At 41.2% G+C, this 24,399-nt stretch overlaps 1 protein-coding gene across 2 annotated transcripts in view; it reads left to right on the top strand.

Moving 5' to 3' along the window:
* The window catches only part of Pkhd1 (PKHD1 ciliary IPT domain containing fibrocystin/polyductin), a 456,733-nt gene that overhangs the window by 254,121 nt on the left and 178,213 nt on the right, over window positions 1-24,399 (top strand). For both annotated transcript variants that reach the window (XM_087898011.1, XM_087898010.1), the window contains exons 49-51: window positions 7,852-8,032; window positions 9,433-9,628; window positions 22,559-22,624. In XM_087898011.1, the coding sequence (XP_087754137.1) occupies window positions 7,852-8,032; window positions 9,433-9,628; window positions 22,559-22,624 (443 nt within the window). The remainder of the gene's footprint in view (window positions 1-7,851; window positions 8,033-9,432; window positions 9,629-22,558; window positions 22,625-24,399) is intronic.

Raw genomic sequence — 24,399 nt, 5'->3', positions numbered from 1 at the left:
GAAAAACAACTAATTGTGTAAAATGTCAGTGTATAGTGGATGGTGAGAGGTTGGCAGGTAGGCTCATGTAGGGGGATGTTCTTAGTTGAGAACAACTTTGAAGGATGCTCACGGAAAGGCATGCCACCAAGGTTTGTTGGTGCTGTTCAAAATTTTGATTTTGCCCTGTTTTGTGCAATAAAAATTGTGCATGCAGCAGCAAGTGTAAATATCTAGGAGTTGCTTGTGGCCACACTTGTGACGAGCTATTAGATATCTGGCTTAGGAAATACATTACGTTGGAGGTTTTATTTCTCAGTTGTTCAGATTTGATCATATTTAGAGTTCAGTGCAGTGTTTTTCTTAATATGTAGAGATATGGACCCTCAGAAAATCCAAACTAATGCTAAACACAATGAAGGAATTAGTGCATGTTCCCACTAGTATTGTTTGATGGCCTAGCAAATCCTTTGTGGGCACTGTACATCCAACAGTTCTATACAGTATATGGCCACTGAATTACATTACTGTTAAGCAACTAGGATGATAAATTGTTATGCTTGTTTGGAAGTTTTATCAATAAATACATTAGTATTCTAATGAATCATATCACTTAATTAAAAAGAATCACTCCTGGGGCTAGAGAGATGTCTCAGTGATTAAGAGCACTGGCTTCCAGAGGACCTGGATTCAATCCTCAGCATACATATGGCAACTCACAATTATTAGTTACTCTAATCCCCAAGCTTCAATGCCTTCTTTCTGCCTCCAAGGGCAAGACACTGATGTTGTACCTATGCATACATACAAGGAAATATCTATACATATAAAATAAATAGATAAAATATTTCAAAGGAATAGCTCTGTTTGGAAGATGTTGCTGCTGGTAAAATTCTCATGCTGTAGAGGATGGTTCTATAGCTATGCACATATGGACACAAATGACTGAGCTGAATGAGTCAATAACCACAGTAAAAAAGAAAAAAAAACCACGTGTAGTAGAGGGGGAAGTGGTGAGGGAGATATGGAAGAAATTAGACATGAATGGGGTAGACATAACCGTATTTCACTGTATAGCATTCAGTCCTTTAACAAAACATGCTATTAGGCAGGACACGTTCATGAAGAAAGAAAATGCAGCCTGGGAGCCTCAGAGTCCTTTTGTGTCTCTGATTGTGTACAGGAATTGTTGCCCATGGGAATGTAAGGGTTAACATTTAAAATTGACTGGTTGCCTCCTGATTTCTTGCACATAAAGCCATGCGAAGTTCAGGGAGAGACTTCTTCCCCTAGTAATGAAGCTCTCTGCTGCTAATGGCCCATGCAGACTCCCTTGGCTCCTCCAAATTAGAAATACTTTTGTGCTCCTTTGCTTCATTAACAGTAAAGAGAGGGAGATTGGTGGCTATTTAGGGCACAGGGAAATTGGTGGCTATTTAGGGCAAGCAAAGATTGTAGTAATTATGGTTGGTAAATTCTCTTCATGGTGTTCTTTGCCTCTTGATGTTCTCTTGGTGCCTTTCAGAGTAGCCCACCACTGTCAATGCTGAGGTTTAGCCTAGAAGGATAGAACTTGATCTGACTTCAAAGTTTTGGCCCCTGGCAATGGTCAATCTTACCTGCAGGGAGATGAGTCTTTTACATTTTGATTTGCTCTTTAGAATGTACAAGATGACTGCACTGCCAGCTGTGATGAACACCTCCTTGGCACCTACTTCTTTATTTACACTACAGAAAGTTGACTTGCTCATGGCTGCCTAGCAAACCATATCGTGAATGGTTGAGATGGCTGAGAGAGGCTTGGTAGGCTCAGGGCTCTACAGGAGCTGTCTTGGAATAAAGAAGTAAGAGGAAAGTTGGTTTAGATTCAGGTGTATGTCCCTGATGTACCTAGTGGCTATTATCACATTATTGTGTGCTGACAGAAGAGAATAATATTCAAAGGATGGCCCAAAGGGCCCCAAGAAAAGTAGAACTTCATAATGACATCAGAGATTTGACAATATTTAAAGAGGAAACATTCTAAAAGCCTTTAGGAAACTGGAGAAATGTACTCAACTTTTTTTTAAAGGAACTGATTTATAACATCTATAAAATGAACCTAGAAATTAGCAGACTAATTGATTAATAGAAAAGATAATTATAGAAATTGGATAAATAACTAGCTCTAGTCAAAATGACGAGGGGTTCTTGGGACACATTCTTGCTCCTAAGAATTAAGAAAAAATTCTTAGAAATCTATCTGATTGATTGTATTGAACTATATTAAGACTTAAATAATTATGAACATGGTATAAATGATAATAGGAAAATAATAAGAAATATAGACCATGAATGTTTAAAATATTTGAACATTTTTGATTTAAATTAATTTTGTTGTTCCAAACTTAAGTTCTAGCTTTCTGATCTTTATCCCTAAACAACATAAGCTCTACTGCGTCTTCTACCTCCTTCTCCATCAACTGTTACTTTAGGTTACCCAACCTGAGTCTGGCTAGTCAGCAATGTGATCGCTTTATATTCAGGATCTGTGGGTATAAGATGACCAGATGTCAATGCTCTAGGGTACCTGATATTCCAGGGTACCTGGTTGTGGTAATGCTGGGGTATTAGGTGGAGGTGGGTGACATCGAGAGTCTGGAAACCATGAAAAAACTTAATGAATGTATGACCTCCTCCCAGAAGCGAGAGACTGATAATTGAAGGCAGAAGAACAAAATTTGGGAATGCATGGAGGACAGGGAGAGTCAGGCCAGAGTGTGCAGGGTGTTATATTCAAGACTACCAAAGTGCTGAGTGCTCAGATCATTGCAAATCTGCTGGGTAACACCAATAGCCTTCTGGAGATCAAATTGTAATGTTCCTCATGATTTTAGGTCAGGTGTGAGATGGGCTGGTTATATGTTACCATTGAATGAGGATTGCTTTTCCTAGGGCATCAAGAAATATCTGAACACTTGGTCTCCTATTGGTGGTGCTCTTTGGGGAGGTTTAAGTGGTGTAGGCTTGCTGGAAGAAATATATCCCTAGGGCTGAATTTGAGTATTTATAGTCTCAGACCCTTCCTCTTCTTTCTCTGTTTTATGTTTATATTGGAGATTTAGGCATTTAAATTCCTGTTCTTTCCACACTCGCTGCTGTGCCTTCCTACCATGATAGATTCTCATCATTCTAGAGGCATCAGCCAAAATAAATCCCTTCTTCTTCCATAAGTTGTTGTCATTATGGTATTTTTCTCACAGTAAGAAAAAAGTAATTAATATATGTTCTGATCTTTGGAGAGGATCTATTACAGGTTCTTCATGGTCATTTATGATACAAGTATCATTTGACTGCTGGAGAGATTGAAGTTAAAACTCTCAAGGAGAGGTTGCTGTTCATAAAGATGAGCCATACGGAGGAATTTAAATGCTTATTGGATAACTGGCAACTTTGGGTGGACTATGGAGGTAGATGTCTCCAAACACTAGCAACTCAGCAAGATTATAGTGGACCAAAATTATGAATTGGCTCAGAAAAAGGAATAGGAAATATAAAAGTACTCATCCCAGCATATTGAGCATGATGGTATTATTCATACTCATTGTAGCTGCTGCAATGACTGTGGAGCTTAAATGATGCTTATGGTACTAAGAGGCAGAGACTAGTCCTTGGAGAGTAATTTGACTTCAATGAGATTTTAAAACACATCTTGGTATGTAAAGGCCTACTGTGCCTTGCACATGGAGCTGTTCAACAGATTTTGCTACACATTGGTAGAACTCACGAAGACCTAAGCAAGCAGGGCCATGAAACTCAGAACTACAAGACCCTGAGGAACATCACAGGCTAGCTGGATGCCAAGGCCAACCACTGCTGCCTCCTGAAAGATGAAGAAGTCTTAAATCCCCCCAAATAATCTGGGCAGCAGAAACATCATATAAATCTCATGAAGGATGACTGTCTATAGGATCTGGCTATTGTGGTGTCTGTAATGAACACCCTCAAAGTTTGAAGTACCAGGGTAGCAGAAGTAGGAAACCCTTTCAGAAACAAAGGCTAGTAGACATTCATAGGTCACTAAACATTTGAAAAAGAAAAGTAAGATGTTTTCCAAAGTGGTTCAACTGCTAAAACATGGGTAGAAGAGATGAGAGTTTGTATGAAAACCTCAGCATTTTAAAAAATCATGACCTACTCAAAGCACATTGTTCATGCCAACTGCAACATTTTGAAGGTCTGAGTCATTTTGATAAATAGTATATAGCTTAGAGTTGACTTAACAAATTCTGATAAGTTATAATCAACTGCTAATCTTTGATTAATAAGTTTAGAATTCCTCTGACATGTGTATGATTCTCTGTATAGAACCTTCATTGGGCAGACACATCACACAGTAGCCAGGCAGCATATTCAAACACAGTTATCGTATCACTTGTTTATTGATCTTTTGAATGTTATTCCGTGAAAGACAATATAACATAGCAAATCAATGATTACAAGTTTTGACATCTCATTTAGTCTCCTCTGGATTAGGTTATACAGCTCATTATTTAGTCTTTCCGTCCCTGTAGAAACTGAAAGATTCACTATCGAAGATAGTTCATATAGAACTGATCTCTGAACTGTGGAGAATCTCATTCCAAATTGGATCATGGTGCTCGCGCGAGCTGATATATCTAGTTTCTTCGTGTTTCTTGCTTGAAATTTTTCTCTCATATCACTCTTATTTTACATTTATTTCTTAGATGTCTGTTTTTGTTTTTCAATGTATTAGTTCCACAAATTTGGCTATACACTCCTAGGTCTCATGACTCCAACCAGAAGGTGTACAGTTTGGATGATACATAGCAAATAGCTGAAGAAAAATGTTTATTATTCTAAAGGTTTTTCTAAATATTACATTTCTGCAGTCCTACCTGTAGGGACGATGAGATGGAGAATTCAAAGCTGGCCTGCACAGTGAGTTTGAGGTCAGCCTTGACTATATGATGAGACCGTGTCTCAAACAACAATAATATTAAAAATATACTATAAAATTCTATAAGTGGAACATGAATGTATCATTAACTGGGAACAGGAACAGGATGAAAAGCAATGGGGGAGACTAGACCTTAGATTCAAAGTTGGAGCAAACTTCGTACGTGTCCATTCTGGTTCTAAGAATTTAAGCGGAGACCCATCCAGTAGTTCTACTACAAATCTTAGTAGAAATGGGTGAGGTAAATCCTAAGCATCTACAACATATAGATGGAAAATTACTTCCTTTAAGCTTATAGTGATCTAGGTGACACTGTCTAGGCAAATCCTGGGACAGAATAGTTATCTAATTCAAATACAATAGGATTTCTCTTATTTCATTAATGGGGGAAAATGCGTTTAATCTCACAAGAAATATCCGGATCAGTGGCCTGCAACATTAAAACCTGTCGTTGTGTGTTAAATGACAAGATATCACAATAACCTTTCCTGTCGTGCCGAGTCATTTACCCATAGCCACAAGAAGACCATTGGCACTCAGTACACACCATCAGAAAATTTCAAATATACTGAAACATGAAACTTCTTTAATTTATTCTGTTTTATTTGATAGTGTAGTCCCCAATATGTTTTGTTTATAACAATTCTGCCTCAATGTCAAAAGGCAGTTTTGTTATCATGTTATACACGTGAGAGTTTAGACTTTCAAACAGATGGTAAGGAATCAAGAATGTGTTGCCTCCATGCTGGAAGAAAGGAAGCCAAAATTTAAAGGGTTAATAAATTCCCAAGTTCACACATGCTGAGGTATACAGTTTACCTTTGTATTTTATGTCTAACTTTTCTCATTTTATTCTAACTGGCAAAGCCAAGTTTTATTTTCTTTTGTTTATTTGGAAAAAAATCTTAGTCTGCTTTTTATTGCTATGCTAAAACATCATGATCAAAATCAACTTGGGAATCAAGAGTTTATTTGGCATATAGTTCCCTATCATGGTCTGTCACGAAAGGAATCCTGGCAGGAACCTGGAAGCAGGAACGGAAGCAGAAGCCATCGAGGAGGACCATCGAGGATGCCTTGCTCCCACGATTTGCTCACTTTGCTTTCTTAAACACTCATGACCAGGGATGACATAGCTCATAGTCTATGCCCTCCACATCAATAGTTCACCAAGTAAATGCCCATATTCTTCCCTATGAACCAGTCTTACGGAGGCATTTTTACAATCCCAGTTCTGTCTTTCCAGATGACCCTAGCTTGTGTCAAGGTGACAAAAACTACCCAGCATACACAGAGTCTCTCTCTGTGGCCCAGGGAGACCTGCAACTTGAGATCCTTTACCGCAGCCTCCTGTTTGCCTTGCTATTTACTATTTTACTTTTCATCTACTTCCAGTGGCGCGTCTCTCTAATTTCAAGTACTTGTGAGCCAAAGGCAGGGATTCATTTGAACTCAGGAGATCATGTTGTTTGGTGATGTAGTAAGGACTGTGTCTCCACACAAACGTTTCCTCTTCATAGTATATTATTGTGTTATGAACTGGGTCTAGATAGATACATTCAGGTTCCATCTCACAGTGAGAAGTCATAAGCCTCTGTCTCATCACCCCTTCCTTTCAGAGAGTAATTATTTGCATGTGGCTGAATGCCGTGGTGAAAAGTTCGCATGAAATCTAAACAAAACGTGAAAAAAAGGCCATATGTTCGTTAAACTTTCAAAACATCCTCATTTTTTGTTTTCATTTTGTTTTATTTTCAGAGTCTGAACTTTTGACTAGATATATTTATGTTCTAATAAAGTCTTAAAAATCACTTTCTGGGATGGGCTACACAGAACAATCCAAGAGATCTAGGTATTGTTCTACTACAATCTGATTCAGTTTCCTAACTTGGTAAAATAAGCTCTCTATACAGCACTTTATAAAAGTTAGCAAGATAGCGCAGGCTGCTATTGGAAGACCTTATCCAATCAGTCTCCATTTTATAAGAAGCCAGATAGTCAGCAGTGTGCATAGAGCCCTGTGCAGACACAGAGGTCACCAAGGGGAAGAAGGAAGTATGTCTGACTTGAAGCTAGTACTATTTATAGTTTACAAAAACCAAAGCCCGGAGCATCAAGGGTCAGGGGTGGCAGTATGTTCATGCAGTAGACCAGGCCCTGGGATAGAAGCTGGGATCTTCATTCCAGAGAACACTACTGAAGTTGTTTCTCCTGGGCAGGAGGAGAAGGGTACTGAGTAGTTTGGACCCAGCAGGTTCTGGGCTCATGAAAGCTCTAGGAATATCAAATTACTCAAAACAATGTTTCCTCTGTTGTTAAGAAATTTACTACAGGGTGGAATTCTTACTGTAGACAATTGTTAAATTAGTCGTATCTTATTCTAGCCCGTGTGGACTCATTAAGGTGACATTTATTAGTGGTTTCAGATATGAATGTTGTTTACCCACTTCCACCACTGAGGTATAATCTACGCAAGGCTTCTGGTGGCAGTCTCCTAGTGGGCTGTCCTGATCTACATAGATTGTGAACACCGTGGACACATATGTAGAAGCCTCATGACATCACCAGCAGGGAAGAATACAGACGATGGAAGAGGAAGGCATTTGATATAGAATGGGAAAATTACCATAGAATTAAAAATTTTTTAGAGTTTATTTGTTCATTTATTTTAAATATATGTGTGTTTGGCCTGCTTGTATGTCTGTGCACAATTTATGTGAAGTGTCTATGGACTGCAGAAGATGGAGTCGAGTCCCCTGGAACTAGATACAGTTGCTAGCAGCCCCGTGGATCCTGAGATTCAAACCTGGGTCCTATGGAGGAGCAGCAAGTACTCTTAACTGCTGAGCTGTCTCCAAGGCACTAACTGGGAACTTTTATTTACGAATTCTTTTCTTTCTAATTCACTATAGAGATAAGGCCCTTGATGTTCCTAAGAATTTAACCATGACTGACGGCAAAAATAAGACAATCACGGTCAATTACGTAGGTGACACGTCGTCTAACGTCTATGGCTGGATGGCTCTGCTCGTGGATCAGGAGACCTACTCACTGCAGTTCCAGAACAACGGTCGGATGGAGCGCTCTTTACAGGTCATCCCGTCCACTGGCGCTAAGTTGTTTCCACGCTCAGTTGTTCTTATGTGCACTTCTGTGAAGGAATAGGTTGGAAATATCTGGTGCTTATGAAGGAAGCTGCTGCCGCAGCATTTTTCTAGTTAGTCTTCTTGTTAGCTTGAACCTTTTAGTATTTCAAACCCATCCTGAATGCAAACCTTGTTCTGCTAGAAATGGAACAATTCAATGAAAAGTAGCCTTTAAGCATTTCTTATCATTTCGTTTCTCCCTCTCTCCTTCCCTCTCTCCATCCCTCATACCCCTCCTCCCTCTTTCCTTTCTCTCTATCTTCCTCCCTTCTTCTCTCCTTCTCCCCTTCATCACCCCCCTCTCTCCCTTATATAAGCTAAAACCTAGCTTACCCATTACTGTGGTTTGAAGCCAGAGAAAATTTCATAACCAGGCGATCGCATGTTTCATACTGCCACCTAGTGGCTCAAGATGAATTTACAAAGAGAGCTTCACATTTCTCCAGGCTGGGCTAGATGAGAAGACTGCAATTGCTAGGGGTAATGACAAGGTAGAAAGTGGGCACATTTGTCAAGATGATAACAACAACAATAGATAAGACATAAAATAAAATTTAAAATGGAAACAGCAGCTCAACATATTTCCTTTAGCCTGTTTCCCCTTTCACACGGTTTGTTCTTGCTGTGTCACATGCAACACGGCCCACATAACTGTGAATGTTTATCTTAGGGAGACAGGAGGGGCATATGTGATCTTCTCACCATGGTCCCCAGGAAGGATATTGGTCCCCCTACCTCTCTTTGCTGTCCAGTGGGTTTACCATGAGAACACTCCAAGAGATTTTCTCCAAAGCTAAGGAGAAGGATATGGCTCAGGAAGGTTTGTGTTTTGGCTCGGCACTGCCATCCAAGGGAATTACTTCATGCTCTAGAATAGAACACTGAGATTAACAGTCACTGGGCTCTTGGGCTTGAATGAGTAACAGAAATAGTGCCTTGTGGTGCGGAAGGGACCCTGGCAGTGTTAGCCATGGCTGGTCCTCGTGCATAGTTTGTAACAACTGCTTGCCTCTCCATGTCGTGAGGAAAGCTGGGAACGAACTGCAGACCTGCCTCCTTCTCTTACAGCTTTTTGACTGACCGAGAGAAGTCAGTTCACCTGTCTGGGCCATGCTCTCTTCCTCTGTTAGCGGTGGTTATGAACAAGACAAACCGGGTGATTTTTTTTCAGTCTTCACATTTGATGATTTTGTAGCCTGATTGTGAACTTTCTATGACATAGATTGAAATAGACCTATTTCGGCTCAGAGTGTGCGGCTTGGTGTTGTCCTGCTCTGATGCCAAATGACTCCCTTCGAGGGGAGGGGTCTCTTTGTTTATCAGTGTGTTCTTTCCTTCTCACTTCAGTACTCAGCAACATTTGACAGCTTTGCCCCCGGAAATCACATCCTGCTGCTGCACGGGGATCTACCACCTTTCCCGGACATCCTCATCAGGTGTGGAAGTCGCCTGGGTCAGTCACTGCTGTCTCCCCCTTTGCCCAGTCGTGACAGAGGCTGTGACTGGTTCTTCAACAGCCAGTCGGGGCAGCTCACCTATCTCGGTATGTGCCTACCCATTGGAAGTATTTTTTGAGGGCACATAGTCAGAAAGCTTTCTTTATTCTTGAATTTGAGCTTTTGTGCTGGGAAATAAAGAATGAAAGGGACAGCTGTGCTAAATGTTGTAATTAAATGGGTGGGCTCTAAAATCACATCACATGGGTTTAAATCTCAATCTCAAGATGCAGTAGGTAGTGAGTGATAGATACATAAGTCCTCTACATCTTATTTTCCATTATTTGTAAAATAATAATAGGACCTTCATTAAACCTGCAGTTAAATAAAGGTTGGTGTGTAAAATTCTTTATAAAAGTGTTTCATCTATATTAAATGTTCAACAAGTGTTTGTGATACTACTATATTAATTGATATATATATAATTAATTAATATGTTAATTAATTAAGAGAGTATTCTATTTGTCTAGTAAAATAATTGCGAATTAAAACTGCACCGAGATGGGTCTGGAGGGATGGCTCAGTGGTCAAAAGTGCTTGTTGCTCTTACAGAGGACCTGAGTTTGCTTCCTAGGGCAACTGCCAGTAGCTTCAGCTCCAGGAGAGCCAAGAGGATCTAGCGTTTGCAGGCATGACATGCATGTTCATAAACCCATACTCTTTGCAGTCTGCAGGCAGAAGGAGTTCCTTCTCACGTGTATTTCCCAGTCTTCCAGTGTTAGGCTCAGGAATGTCCATTTTTGACCTTCTGAAGTATCTCAGTGTTACTCTCAGGACTGTCCAGTTTTAACCTCCTGAAGTCTATCTGCTTTTATTTTTCTATTTCAGTGTCCTCACTGGTCACTGAGGATTAGTGTGTCCACTTGTATCAGCCTCACCAATTCAGTAATATGATCTAGTCAACTGGTGGTCATCCTGTAGATGACTGTTTCACAGACGACATGTCATCAGTTCAATCTGAACGTGCATTAACTGTTGAGTTTTGTGACCTTTTAGGGTTTAGTGGCTATACTGCTTTTTTTGTGGTGGGGTGGTATGGAAGACAGAGGATCTGATAACATGGGTTTCTGCATTGATGGCTCTGTTATGAATTGTTCTTAATAGATTCTGACAAATTCACCGAGCCTGATCAACACAGTGAGTCTCAGCCCTGCCACAAGCCAGACTTGGCCCTAAGCACAGCAGATAGTAAGCAGTTGCCCTGGGTCACTTGTCTTTCCCACTTGGGCATAACCATATGAAGACTGGGTCCGACCCACACAAAAGCCTTGCCATAACTGAATTTAATACATATGAAGGAAAAGTTGATGCTGTCCTAGCTAAAAAGACAACTTCTTAACAGATGCATTAAAATGCATGTTCCTTGTACTGCATTTAGCAATTCCTAGTTCATTTCTAATATGAAATAATCACATGGTAGTCATCATATAGATGGCATTTCATTCGGTAGGTAGATTTTACTAATATTTTTTTGTATGAGAATCATAGTCTTTCCTTGGCCTATGATTTGGAAAGTCAAAGTAAGCCATGGAGGGTTGCTTGGATGTCTAATGTAGTTAAAGACTCATGATCCCTGAAGAGGATGCCAAGTTGGAGTTTGTGTGGTCAGCATCACCTCTTTTAGACTCTAAGTGAGTGGGGCAAATGAGTGACTGCAACCACTTACATTTCCATTTCTGGTTTGGAATTGAGGTGTGTGCTGTTTCCCTGTATTAGCTCCCCATGCAGCCACATTAACTGTGTACATTTGACCGTAATTATGTATATCCCGTGTGTAAAGTTTACAACTTTACCAACTTCTGTGCGAATGTGGTGGACAGACCACCATGGATCCTACAGACTTGCATGCATTCCTTAATATCCTATTAATAGTGACGTAATTATCGTAGCTGGTACTCCAACACAAGCCGTAGGAAACACAATTAGACACTTGTGTTGCCCATTTGATAAATTAGAACCTTACTCTCATCTAGTTGTTTAGTTTTGGTGACCTTTTAGGATTAGAATTAGAATAATTTACATAACATATACTAGGATGTGAAACACCAGCCAAGTTCCCTATATAGAAGTCTGGCTTTGTTGTCAGGACACTGCCAGCCTTCCAGAGGTGCAGCCTTAGGTCAGTTTTTCTCTGTTGTTTTTTGGCTTGGCTGCTGTTTTCTTCTGAGGCAGCCTCTTCTGACAACTGGATGGATTTCATTCATTAACTACTTCTTTTATTATTATTATTTTTCATACAATATACATTAATTATTTTCTCTCCACTCCCCCAGCTCCTCCCAGACTCTCCTCATTTCCCTACCCATTTAACTTCATCATCTTTCTCAACCACCCCCCCCAAAATAACTAAAGTAAAAACAAGCAAACAAAATCAAATAAATAGTTACAACAAAATAAAACAAAACAAAAATACACATACAAATAATAAAAAGAAAAAAACGTGGACTTTGTTACTCCTGGGTATGGAGTCTGCTTTGGAGTGTGGTTGGTAAATCCAGTGACCCTTCATTGGAGAAAACTGATTTTTCCTTTGCCAGTGGGTATCAGTTCAAACAGATTCTTGGTTAAAGATGAGATTTTGTGTTCAGGGCCCTTTCTTTGTCTGGAGTTTATGTCTGGGTTGAATATTAGCTGCTTCTAAGTGGATGATCTTCTGTCTGTTTGTAATCTTACCATATCCCATAGTAGGAAGGTTATTTTTTGTCATTAATTAATTATATCTCACCTTCTTGACTTCATCGTATAAGACTTATGGTATCTGTCTAACTTTCAACCCAAACAAGAAAGAGGAAGCAGAGAACCCAGGCATTCTAGCTCCTGGCTCTGGATCTATCCACTAGAGTGTGCTACCCACTAAATAATCATTGATCACCAACCACAAAGGAGAGGGAAGGGGCTTCAAGGCAGGCTGCAGAAGAAAACTTCTCACTTCTCCCCAGCAACAGTGAAAAACATACCATGCACATATTGTGACCCTTCCATTTCTCCTTTCCAGTGAGGCTAGTTTTGTCTTTGTTCAGCAAACATCTTTATGGAGTGCTGGGTTCCCAGAAACCTCACGGCCAGTGCTTGGGGCTTAGGGTTTTAATCAGTGGCTGGCTGTCTCTTTTACCTGGGGCATGGTATTATAATTGCTCCATGCCTCAATACCTTCACTTCTACAACGAGGTTAAGAATATTTACTTGTCTCTTAGAAATGTGATACAAACCACTCAAATACATTAAAGCTTGCTTAACATAACCTGCTACTCTGGTAAAACCTTTCTCCGTGGACACTTCCTCTTTCCAGTAATGTGTTGTCTTCCTTTCAGTGAACTCACTATAGTTTCTCTTTGCATGTTTGTGTGTGTGTGCTGGTGCACATGTGGGCATGTATGTGGAGACCAAAGGCCAACTGCAGGTGCCGTTCTTCTGGTGCTATCTACCTTGTCTTCCGAGACAGGGTTTCTCAGTGGCCAGGAACTTCACAGTTTGGGCAGGTTGGTTGACCAATGAGGCTCAGGGATCCAGTTCACCCATCTCTGCCTCCCCAGTGCTGAGATTGCATATGTGTATTCCTCCTGTTCTTGACACTTTTCACATGGGTTCTGAAGATCAAATTTAGGTTCCCATGCTTGCAAGTCGAACACTTTACCAACAGAGACATCTCCCAGTCTCTTTGCTATTTTCTAAACTGGATTTTATATTACTTGAAGTCCACCATCCTATGACCTCCCTGGCGTGATGCTGTGAACAGATTTAAATTCATTCACTTAAATATGTCTTTTGGGGAGATTGGTTCAGGTTGCCTTTCCGAAGGCACTGAAAATAGTGCGCAGGGAGCTGCTGACTAAGGAGGACGCGGGAGAGTCGTGCTGCTGCAGCCCAGGTTAAGACGCAGAGGAAACAGTATTGGATGTGGTGAACTGTACGGAATGGCAGTCCGCAGCTCTAACTTCCAAATTATGCTCAGGAACACACGTAACCGTAAAACAAGCATTCTCCCCTGTTTGCCAGGCAGGAGTGCAACTCAGCAAGCCCGCTTCTCTGCCCACACGGTTTGACTGACGGCTCCTGTCTCGGCCTTCCCAAGCCACTTTCTTGCTACTTCATGGCTGCTGTCTTCCCCCACCCCTCAGGAATGTTTCAGTTCATGGTGAACTATTTTTATTTTTTAGTTACATTAACGCTATGAAATAATTAGTCAGCTAATTAATCTGGTTTACAAGCTTTGTCGGATTCTTCAGCTGCCAATCAAGCCCAGGCCTGAGGCCTCCATCTACTCTCATCTCTCTTGCCCATGTGATTCTCGTTGCCATGGCTACTGGCTACATCTGCTGACACCCCACTCTCTATTTATTGCTTAATTAAGAATTTCACGCTCAGCCCTTATCTGCCTCTAAGAACAAGCGCATACTGTTAAGAAATTCCAAATTTCGGCCCAGACACAAGGAAAGTCTTTCTTATGGCCTTGGCTGTGTGGAGCCTCTCTAAGGATCCTCTCAGCATCCCAGCCGCCACCCTTCAATCAAAAATCATTAAATGGGGCAGAGATAATGAGCATGTAGCATATCAAAAGAAGGATGTTTGCTTGGTCCAAAGGAGAGAAAGCTGCTAGGCCCCATGCTCTGCCCCACTTCAAAGGGAGATGAGACCCCTCATCACTGCGGCCTGATAAAGCCTCATTTGTTCTGGGCTTGACTTATGCAGAAGGTCTCCTATGTCAGACCATCTCACAGGCTGGGTTTCCCCCACTTCTTGTCCCCACCAATACCGACCCCCCCCCTTTCTGGCCTTCCTCATGTTCGTGTGTCAGCACTTAGGCAGCTGGGTCCCCCAACGCATCAGGCCAAGCGTGTAATCACTGACTCCCCACTCACAATGGCCACTTGTAGGGGGGTGGCCGGGAGGAGGTCTTCATCACAATAGGAACACAATTATTGCAGCTGCTCGGGAGGGCTATGCTTCTTCCTGTAGCAATATAATAGGACTTGCCCAAACCAGGAGGTGAAGGCTGGCAGGAGGTGGTGAGGGGCTGAGAGGAGTGGAGAAAACAACCTTGACGGGATTATTCATATTCTGACTCTTGGAAGCCCGATGTGGAGCCAGTGGGGTTCCGGCAGCTGCTCCTCCGCAGACTCTTCTAATAATTGTACATTCTGCCAAGGGTCAACTTACTTTTGACCCTGTCCTTTTATATTGGTAAAAGGCTCTTTAGGGCAAACTGTTGGGTTGTGGCAGGGTGCATTAAATACTCAGAGCCCCCCCCCTTGCTTCCCCTCACCCCGCACCCGACCGGCAGCCTGTGATGAATTCATATCAGATGCGTTTCCATTCACAGTTGCCCTCCCGAATTCACACAGCCCCCGAGCAGAGCAGAGACCGTTACTGCAATGGGACATTGTGTGCAGCAGCAGCTGAAGGTACACCTGCAAGGCTCAGAGGCTCCTATGCTACCACCTTCTGACCGGACAGAAAACAAAACCCACACATAGCTTGGCAGACTAGCTAATGCATGTGTTCAAATGTTCCCTTCACCAAGATAAAGGCTGCTATGTGTTGAGGATCTGGGGGTTGTAGTCATTGAAATCAAGCACGATGTGACTGAAGATGCAGATGAATTTTTGTTCTGTGTGTCAAGTTTTTTTGGAGAAAGTCAAGTTACTCAACACAGATGCACTAGAAATCTTGTGGCTAACTTATAAGATCCTGAAAATAACGATGTTTTCTTGAGTTTGAGGCTAGGTTCATGACCATGACAGCCTTTTAGCTTTCCTGTTCTCACAGCAGTCAGGACACTGGCCACCATTTGGACTCCTCCATGTGTCTGTGTGCCTAAAGATGTCATGCGCTTCCTGGAGACAGAATCCTGTGAGGATATAAGAAGACAGGATTGAACTGCTCTCCAGAGCTCTTGGGATCATCTGTAGGAAGGGTAGAATCATAATCTTTCACAACGCGGTCGCCCTCCCCATGCCGAAGGCCTCTAAGGCAATCTATAGCATTCTAGTTAATAAATTAATTTACATTCTTATAGAAAACTCATTCTCCAAAGATCCCTAAGGACTTTACCAGTAATGTAGCCGATTGACTTGGAAATCTACTAACCCTTACAGTTAAAAAAATCTAGATAGTGGGAAGGAGCTTGCAATGAGAAAAGGACTTCTTTGCTTCTTTGCTTATAGAACTCTCTGCTCCAAAAGAAAAAAAAATCAAGAGGAGGAGCAGAGAAAATGAAGGAAGAAGTCGGTGATGGGGGGAGGAGGGGAAAGAGCTGGGGAGAAAGGAAGGGAGAGAGAAACGTAGATGAGTTATGATGGATCTTTTCAAAGTTATAGGCTCGGAAATATTATTCTTAGTAATGCTAAGTGGTAAACCATGATTGACACAGGTCACAGGTGAGGTGACCTTTATTCCAATAGAGCTGTTCCGACTCTAGGTTCTGTGCTTTTTCTTTTCTATTTCCTATTATCCCACCCACTGTCTTTTTAGAATTTAAGGTTGAATTCTTACCCAGGTAAACCAATTCTTCTATTTGCAAGAAAACTATGTATGTCTTAGCTGATGCCAGGTTCAGCTTCACAACCCGTATCCTTAGAATTTCGCCCCATTCGGTCCTCTTTCTGTTGACGGCTCAGCTGCCACAGCCTCCTGAGACCGAGGATCACAGGCGTGAGTCATCACACCCAGCCCTTTCCTCATACTCTCATGCCCTCTGTATTATTTGCGTAATATTTAAAGTCCACTTTTACGCTGTTGTAGCTTTGAAACGTAACCTTGTCATAGGTAACACTATTCCCTAAAACTATTGAAATCAACAGGATACTTCTATCTTTCTAAAATAACTTAAATGTCAGTAGCCATTGAAAGAAACATGCTATGCTACCAAAATCATGGCTATGCATGATAATGTCGCTTGCAAAGTTTTGTCTGATTTCTTCCAGTTACTATTTTGACCCCAAGGGTCTTTCCATGAGAGTTTCTCTTCTTAGTTGATAGGAACACCTGTTCCCAAGTACAAGCTGTGTTGTTGTTAAAGTCCACAAGAAGTTATGTACTTATGTAAATAGTGTTTTTTAAAATTTATCTCATAGATAAACAGAATACTCATTCCCAGATCCTTCAGAAAATTTTATTTTATGGTGTGTGTGTGTGTGTGTGTGTGTGTGTGTGTGTAAATATATTTGTGTATGTGAGTGCATGCACGCACGCGCAGGCAGGCCCAAGACATTGCAAATGCCTCCACACAAATATGGTACACACTGTTCTGAGTCAGACCCATAATTGTTATTGTTCTCTACATTAATTAAGAAGGCTTAATGAGCTAGCTCTCAGGACTATGATTAATGCAGACATATCTGTCAGTCTTGATTAAGTTATTCTAAAAATATTAGTAGCTGCCCATGAGTGAATATTACTGGAGGTAGGAGAAGGCTCGAACATAGGATTTTCCTCTTTTTCCATAAGTACCTTCCAAGGACCATGTGTTGTGAGGGAAAAAATAAGTCCCATAGCTTCTTAGTGATGCCAAAATCAGGCAAGAGTATGTATTATCCTGTGACTCAAGCTGCCTTGGTACTGAACGGCAAGTAAGTGCTTCCTGCAGCTAAGTCAGAAGACATCAACTTCGGGGGCATGAGGTCAAGTTCAGGTCTCAGGGAAGGAGCTCACAGCAGATCCTAAGAGAAGAGATAGATCCAACAGTCATGGCAGCAAGAATGGAAACACGTAGAGAGGACCAAACACAACAACTCTCTTAGGAAGCCAGCCCTGGAAAGCACTGGCATACTTCTCCTCTTAGAACACATAGCTACTTACTTTTCCTTCCAAAACTTCAAAAATGCCTTAGGCTTGCTTAAGAGAAGAGTGGGGGATACTTCCCCTCTCTTTTCTGGACTCTGGACAGGACAACTTTCACCAGGCACAGCATCTTAACTTACACACCTCCTGTATATCTGTATAACTGTCTTCTTTTTCTCTTTTCAGGAGCCACTTTCTTTAAAAAAACAAAACAAAACCATGCCTGCTTTTCTCTTAGATGTCTCTGTTTATAGCAGGCTTACTTATATAGCATTTACCAGAATAGTTTGTCACCCAGTGACCCGAACACTGTTTCTGAGGACCACTTCCTACAGTCTGGGAAAGATCAACAATGGGGCTTCCCTTATAAACAAAAATGATTAGGCACCCTCATATTTCAAATACAAAACTGGAAATCACAGTCTCAGAGAAAACGTATGTACAATATCACAGCTTGGATAAAGCCTTTAAACTCTTCCCAAGTCACCACCCATACTATTTAATGGTTTTCATCCCTCCTTCTCCTTATTCAAATTAGGAACGGCGCTTCACGTTTACAGTCTTTTGAAGTTAAAACGTTCAGTAAAATTAAGCAGATCTCCTTAATTCATGTAATACTGTTGCTCCTCTTGATGGAATACAGCTGGAGAAAGGGCAACACTAGGGAAAAACAATTTCTGGAGCCTTGTTAGCAGGTGCCAAGAAAGATCAGGATGCCATGATAGTGGTGCCAACAACAGCTAACGTTTGCTTCCCATGTCCCGTGTCCTGTGTTATATTTCTTCACTCTATAAAACACGACAAGTTTCTCCTTCAAACTCCAACCCTCCATATTCTGGTGATGGGAACGAGGGTCAGAAATGACCAGTTGTTCCTACGTAGAAAGAGGAAGAGTCAGGATTCAGATCTCTGCTATTGGGGCCCAGCACCCATGTATTCCCCACCATCCTCTGTTGCCTCTTCTGACTCAGAAATGTTTGAGAATGTTTTGTCATCTGAGCCATAGGTGCATACCCACAGTTCGCTCCAGTTATTCAAAATTGAAGTTTGGGAAGCCATACTCTTAAGATGATTTATTTCCTATTATTTATAGCTTTTCTCTGTCTTTCCTGATCCTCTGACTCTTGCCTTCATAACCGAGGGACACGCTCACTGCAATAAAGTGGAAAATAGGTTGTTAGTGTACTTTTAGTTTTGCAGTGTTTGTTTGGGTTTGGAATTACACTGGATATACTAAAGGGAATGTGTAGGGGATCACACTGGAGGGGATATGTAGAGGGGATCACGCTGGAGGGGATGCAGAGAGGGGATCACACTGGAGGGGATGTGTAGAGGAGGTCACACTGGAGGGGATGCAGAGAGGGGAATCACACTGGAGGGGATATGTAGGGGGGGGTCACACTGGAAGGATGTGTAGAGGCTGTGCAGTGTCGGCAACTGCTCACTCTAAGCACCATCTCTAAAGTGTATTTGTATTACGGGTGCTTTCTTCAGCCCCAGCACTAACCATCCTATGGCAACCACAGGGTGTGGATATGAGTGGTGGCCTTGTTCATTCAAGGTCTTTGGGGTGCATAAATTGCTTTTTCTCTAACTTTAATTTTTTTATCTATTTAATGTGGAGAGTAATTACTATTTTTTATTCCTCCAACTGTATCTCTTATGCAATTGTTCTATAGTTTTTGAGGGTTTGATATTGTGTAATGTGTGTAAAGTTTTATTTAAAGTCTTCTGATATGTACCTATTACTACTTTCCATATCTCCAGCTGTGTCATAAGAAACAGACAATGCATTCACTAACCACACGTGTACAGTGCTGTGAAGTCTATGCTGTCTGGAAACCATGAATAAAAATGACTTTCATAACATTTTTAAATTATTTCATTTTCATTTTCAGATGTTTCCTGGAATACTTTCTAATTTGTCTTTCGTAAAGATTGACTAGGTGGTACTATTTAATGCCAACTCTTACAAGAAGGTCTTTTATCTTTGCCATTATTTTCATGTTTTCTAAGGATATTTTTGCCTGTATTTTCCTTTTCTCTCATTCCAGTGAAAACTGACATTATCATTATTACCATTACTACTATGCAAATGACTATTCTTTCACATCTCTGGGAGTAAGCAGAATGCCTTTTAATTGTCTAGTCTGAGCAGCCAGACTAGAACACTGTGGATGTGGGTTTTGTAAATCAGTCCAGGAAAATAAAAACTTACATTCCCAGAAGCATCCAACCTCGAAGGTACATAAGAAAATGAAGCCCCCGACTAAATACTATCGGTAGGAGTGTACTTCAGAGGTACATTGCCTGCCCAACAGGCAAGAGACTTTGGTTGGTTCCCCAACACTGTAAAACAAAGCAAAACAAAACAAAATTTAGAGATGATGTTAGTTACTGTTACTGTTACAATCCTGAATACTAATTATTATTAGGCAACTGAATGACATTATTAGTTATTGAGCTGAAAACAAACAAGATAAATATCGTGGTGTGGAACTAGTACCAGGTGTTCATGTTAGCAAGGCACAAAACCATGCAAACAGAAGTGAATTGTTAGACCTTAAAGGAAAAGAAAAGGTGAGATGGTTGACTGGTGACTTATTTATTAAGATATTTATTTTTAATACAATCTTCTCATTTTACATACTAATCCCAGTTCCCACTTCCCCCTCTCCTCCCACTCCTCCACCTTTCTCCCACTCCCATCTTCATCCATTCTTCAGAGAGAGGGTAAGGCTTCCCATGGGGAGTCAACAAAGTCTGACACATGACTTTGAGGCAGGACCAAGGCTCTCCACCCTATATCTAATGTGAGAAAGGTATCCCTCCAAAAAGAACGGGCTCCAAATAGCCAGTTCAAGCAGTAGGGATAAATCCTGGTCCCACTGCCAGTGGCCCCACAAAGCCATACAACTGTCATCTCCATTCAGAGGGCCTAGTTTGGTCCTATGCTGGTTCCCCTAGTATCAGCCTGGAGTCAGTGAGCTCCCACTAGCTCAGATCAGGTCTTTCTGTGGGTATCCCCATCATGGTCTTGACCCCTTTGCTCATATTATTGCTCCTCACTCTCTTCGACTGGTCTCCAGAAGCTTGGCCCAGTGCTTAGCTGTGGATCTCTGCATCTGCTTCCATCAGTTGCTGGGTGAAGGTTCTGTGATGACAATTAATTTATTTTACTTGTAATTATGTGTATATATGTATGTGCCCTATGTGTGGGTTTATGTGGGTGAGTATAATGCTTGCACAGATCAGAAGAGGGCATTAGACCCTTTGGAGCTAGAGTTATAGGCAATTGGCCAACATGAGTGATGAAAATTGTGCTGGGGTCCTGTGGAAGAGCAGTTAGTACTTTTAACCAATGTACTATCTCTCCTGTCACATTAATTAAGGAAGAAAGAACAGAAGATGGGGAGGAATGAGAGAGAGAGAGAGAGAGAGAGAGAGAGAGAGAGATGAATATGCACAAGAGAGATAAGTGAGTATACAACAAGAAGAAAATAATAATTTAAGGAAGATCTTAGAAATGATCATAGAAAAGAACAGTTTAGCCTAGAGAGACAGCTCAGTGGATAAAGCACTAGCCATACAAGCTTAAAGACTAAGTTTAAATCTTTAGAACCAGTTTAAAAGCCAGATACATAGCACATATATGTAATCCTACCCAGTGTTCTGTGGTAAGGCAGAGACAGAATTCTACAAAAGCTTGTGGTTTAGTTAGCGTAGCATATTCAGCAGAAAGCAAAGAAAGAATTCTGTATCAAACAAGGACCAGTACCTGAGAACCACACTGGAGGACTGGCACCCAATGACCAATACCTGAAGACCAACACCTGAGGACGAATACCTAAGGATCAATACCCAAGGACTAATACTTAAAGACCAATATCTGAGGACCAACATCTGAGAATTAATAGTTAAAAACCAATACCCAAGGAGCAGTACCTGTAGAGCAAGACCCAAGAACCAATTCCCAAAGACCAGTATCTGAGGACCAATACCTGAGGTCATTTTCTGCCTTTCACACAGAAGTGTCACACTCACGAATGCACTGCCATCTCACATACATGCATATGCATACATATGTACATACATACAAAAGGAACATGTCAAAAGTGTGTCACCAAGGCCCCTGCTCTTAAATTTGGTGATATAAAGAAAAGCCAAGTCTCATGTATTTTATAATTGAAAACCATGAGAAAGTGAGCAAAACGGGAGTATCAGAGTTGGAGAGATCTCATCTTGGATCTCTTTGGGGATTATTTTCTTTCTAATGTTCTGAAGCGTATGCTTTGTAATTAAAAAGAATGACATTTGTTCTGTCCCATCTGTGATGGAAGAAAGAGTTTAGGGTCCCAGTGAAACAGAAACGGAGAGCATGAATTTGGCCAAGACCCTGAGGCTGCAGCCTGCAGCTACCTTAGGTCCTACAGTGATGGGGAAGGGCTGGCTCACATGACATCGAGTAAGGCAGAAAGGTAATTAACCAATAAGAAACAAGGTGTTACCAGAAAGATAGAGTTCATGCACCTGATTACTAATTAATCAGGCATGAGAGCACCTTGTAGATGCATTCACTATTTAATTATAGCAGCCTCTCTCGGCAAAGGAGCATATGTTCCCAGCTTAATCTACTGGTTTATACTGACATCAAATTGTCATTATCAGAAAGAATCAGGCCTTTTGATTATTTCCACTAATTTATTGAACACTTAAAATTAATGAACCCCAGGTCTTTTAAATGTGCTTGGTTGGTTTGGAAGAAGGGAGCAGATAGGGGGAGTAGGGTGGGGGCAAACCTTCATTAAAAGGACAATTTGTTTGGGAAAAGGTAAAACAAGTACATTTCATGGGTGATCTCCACTCTGTTGGTGAGCAATGCATGTGCTCTACAAACTTAGCCCGCAAAGTTATGGACATAGGAAGTCAGACGCACCTGCTGGACACCAGTGGCCTCCACAGGGTGCATGCTAAAGTGTTTTCCTCCTTCATTGCTCATCCCTCTGTCATTATACTTAATCAGATCAATGCAAACAAAATAGAATGGTAGAAACGAAGTGCTCTCTTAATTAACAAGGACTCCTTTCTCTTTCATTTCCAGATTTTGTTTTGGGTGGGCAGACGAAAATGCAACGCCGTGATTCTCCTCTATGTGGGGTATCTCGGTATCACACTCACCTTATTCTGCTTTCTTTTAGTTTCAGGGGAAGGCCAAGTTCAGGTGTTTCTCCAGGTGAGGGAAGGTGTGCCTCCGACTGTTTCAGGTGAGTACTACACACTAGACAGAAAGAAGGTCCACCAGAGCAGAATGTCCTCCTGTGGGCCCCTCCTCTTCTTTGTTTATGCACAGGCAAGCATCAGCTCTCATGCTGTTGAGCCTGACAGCCCTCTGCTGTGCTGTCCTATAATTAAATATATACCTGAATGTCAAGAGAAGATATAGGATGCATTTGCTTTTCAAAACAATAGAATGTAAGAATTGTAACATGTAAATAAGCACATTTCATAAATTATGAGCCATATGTGCACACAGGATTCCAGATCTGCAGATGGGCCATTAGGCCCCCTCCAAATGGAGAGAAAAAATCCAGGGTATCTCTAAACTTTAATTGTTCCTGGTAATTTCAGGAAATCAGGATAAACAAACGCTCCCCAAAAGTCAGATGGTTCTGTGAGATCCTGCTAACTCAAAAGAGCCGAAGTCTCAAAGACTAAACATCTCATAACCACCTTTTAATGTATGTCTCAGTTTGTTTTTGTTTATTGTGAGTCAGTTTAACTGTACATTTGCAGGAGGAATAAAGCCTTTCAAAGGCAGGGTGTTCCTTTGATTTCCAGGGGGATATTTGTGTTATGTCACAGAAGAGTCATACTAATTAAAAACGTTCAAATTCTTCCATTTCAATTAAAAAACAAACGATGTAAAGTTACCGCACTAAGCTAAGGGAAGGACTTTTTGGCTACCAGTCCATGCTTCTTATATTGCGATAAGTGCAGTTAAGACTGACTTCACGGCGGCATCCCTGTGTCTGCTGTGTTTCACTCTGTCTGTCTTCCATCTTTATTCCACCTTTGCCTTTGGGTGCCTCAAAACTCCCAGTTTATTGATTGCCTCTCTATAAGTTGTCTCTCTGTGGTGTGTGTGTGTGGGGGGGGAAATAACAACCATGAGCAAGAAAAACTGGTTCTTATCTTTATAATGTCTTATTGACTCTGGAAGGTGTCAAATAAATGATAAAGTAATTAATTTAGCATTCCCTTTTAAATAACTTACCATTTTTTTTCCTCTCCGAAAAATCTTGTCTTCAAATTCCACAAAAGTAGGAGAGTCCATCTTTCATAGGTTCGTACTGGTTGGAAAGGCTGTCTTGTGCCAGGCTCCTTTACTGTATATGGGACTACATGTGATGCCTAGATATTAAAAAGTTTACAGTGTCATATCAGCATTCAGTAGTTGAACCTCGATAAGCCCTCACATATCTCAACTCAGTACTGTATTCTTTTGTGCTATACCATGTTATGTAGTGATGGAGCTGCAGGCAGGCCTGCTTTTCGTCCCGCCCAGCTCCTGCATGGCTAGCTTAGCCCCAGAAATAACAACACACAAATTGTATTCATTTAAGCTCTGCCTGGCCCATTATCTCTAGAGAGTTATATACTGACTAACTCTCATATCTTGATATTAACCCATTTCTAATAATCTGTGTAGCACCACGAGGTGGTGGCTTACCGGAAAAGATTCAGCGTGTCTGACCTGGTGGCTGGCTCCACGGCGTCTGCCCCATTGCCCTCTTCCCAGCATTCTGTTCTGTTTACTCCGCCTACCTAATTTTCTGTCCTATCAGAGGGCCAAGGCAGTCTCTTTATTAACCAATGAAAATAACACAATAGACAGATAACCCTCCTCCATCATTGTTATATGTGAAAGAAAATCATAGCCAGTTTTCCTCTCTTACATAACTTAGGGCAGAAAAGTATTGCAAAGCCTATGAAACCACAGAAAAATACTTCAGAAAAATATTTCAGCCAAGAGAATTCC

Source organism: Myodes glareolus, chromosome 18 (assembly GCF_982192425.1).
Source record: "Myodes glareolus chromosome 18, mMyoGla1.1, whole genome shotgun sequence".
Lineage (NCBI taxonomy): Eukaryota > Metazoa > Chordata > Mammalia > Rodentia > Cricetidae > Myodes > Myodes glareolus.
The sequence above is the reverse complement of the archived record's forward strand: the minus strand, read 5'-3'. Positions and strand labels throughout refer to the sequence as shown.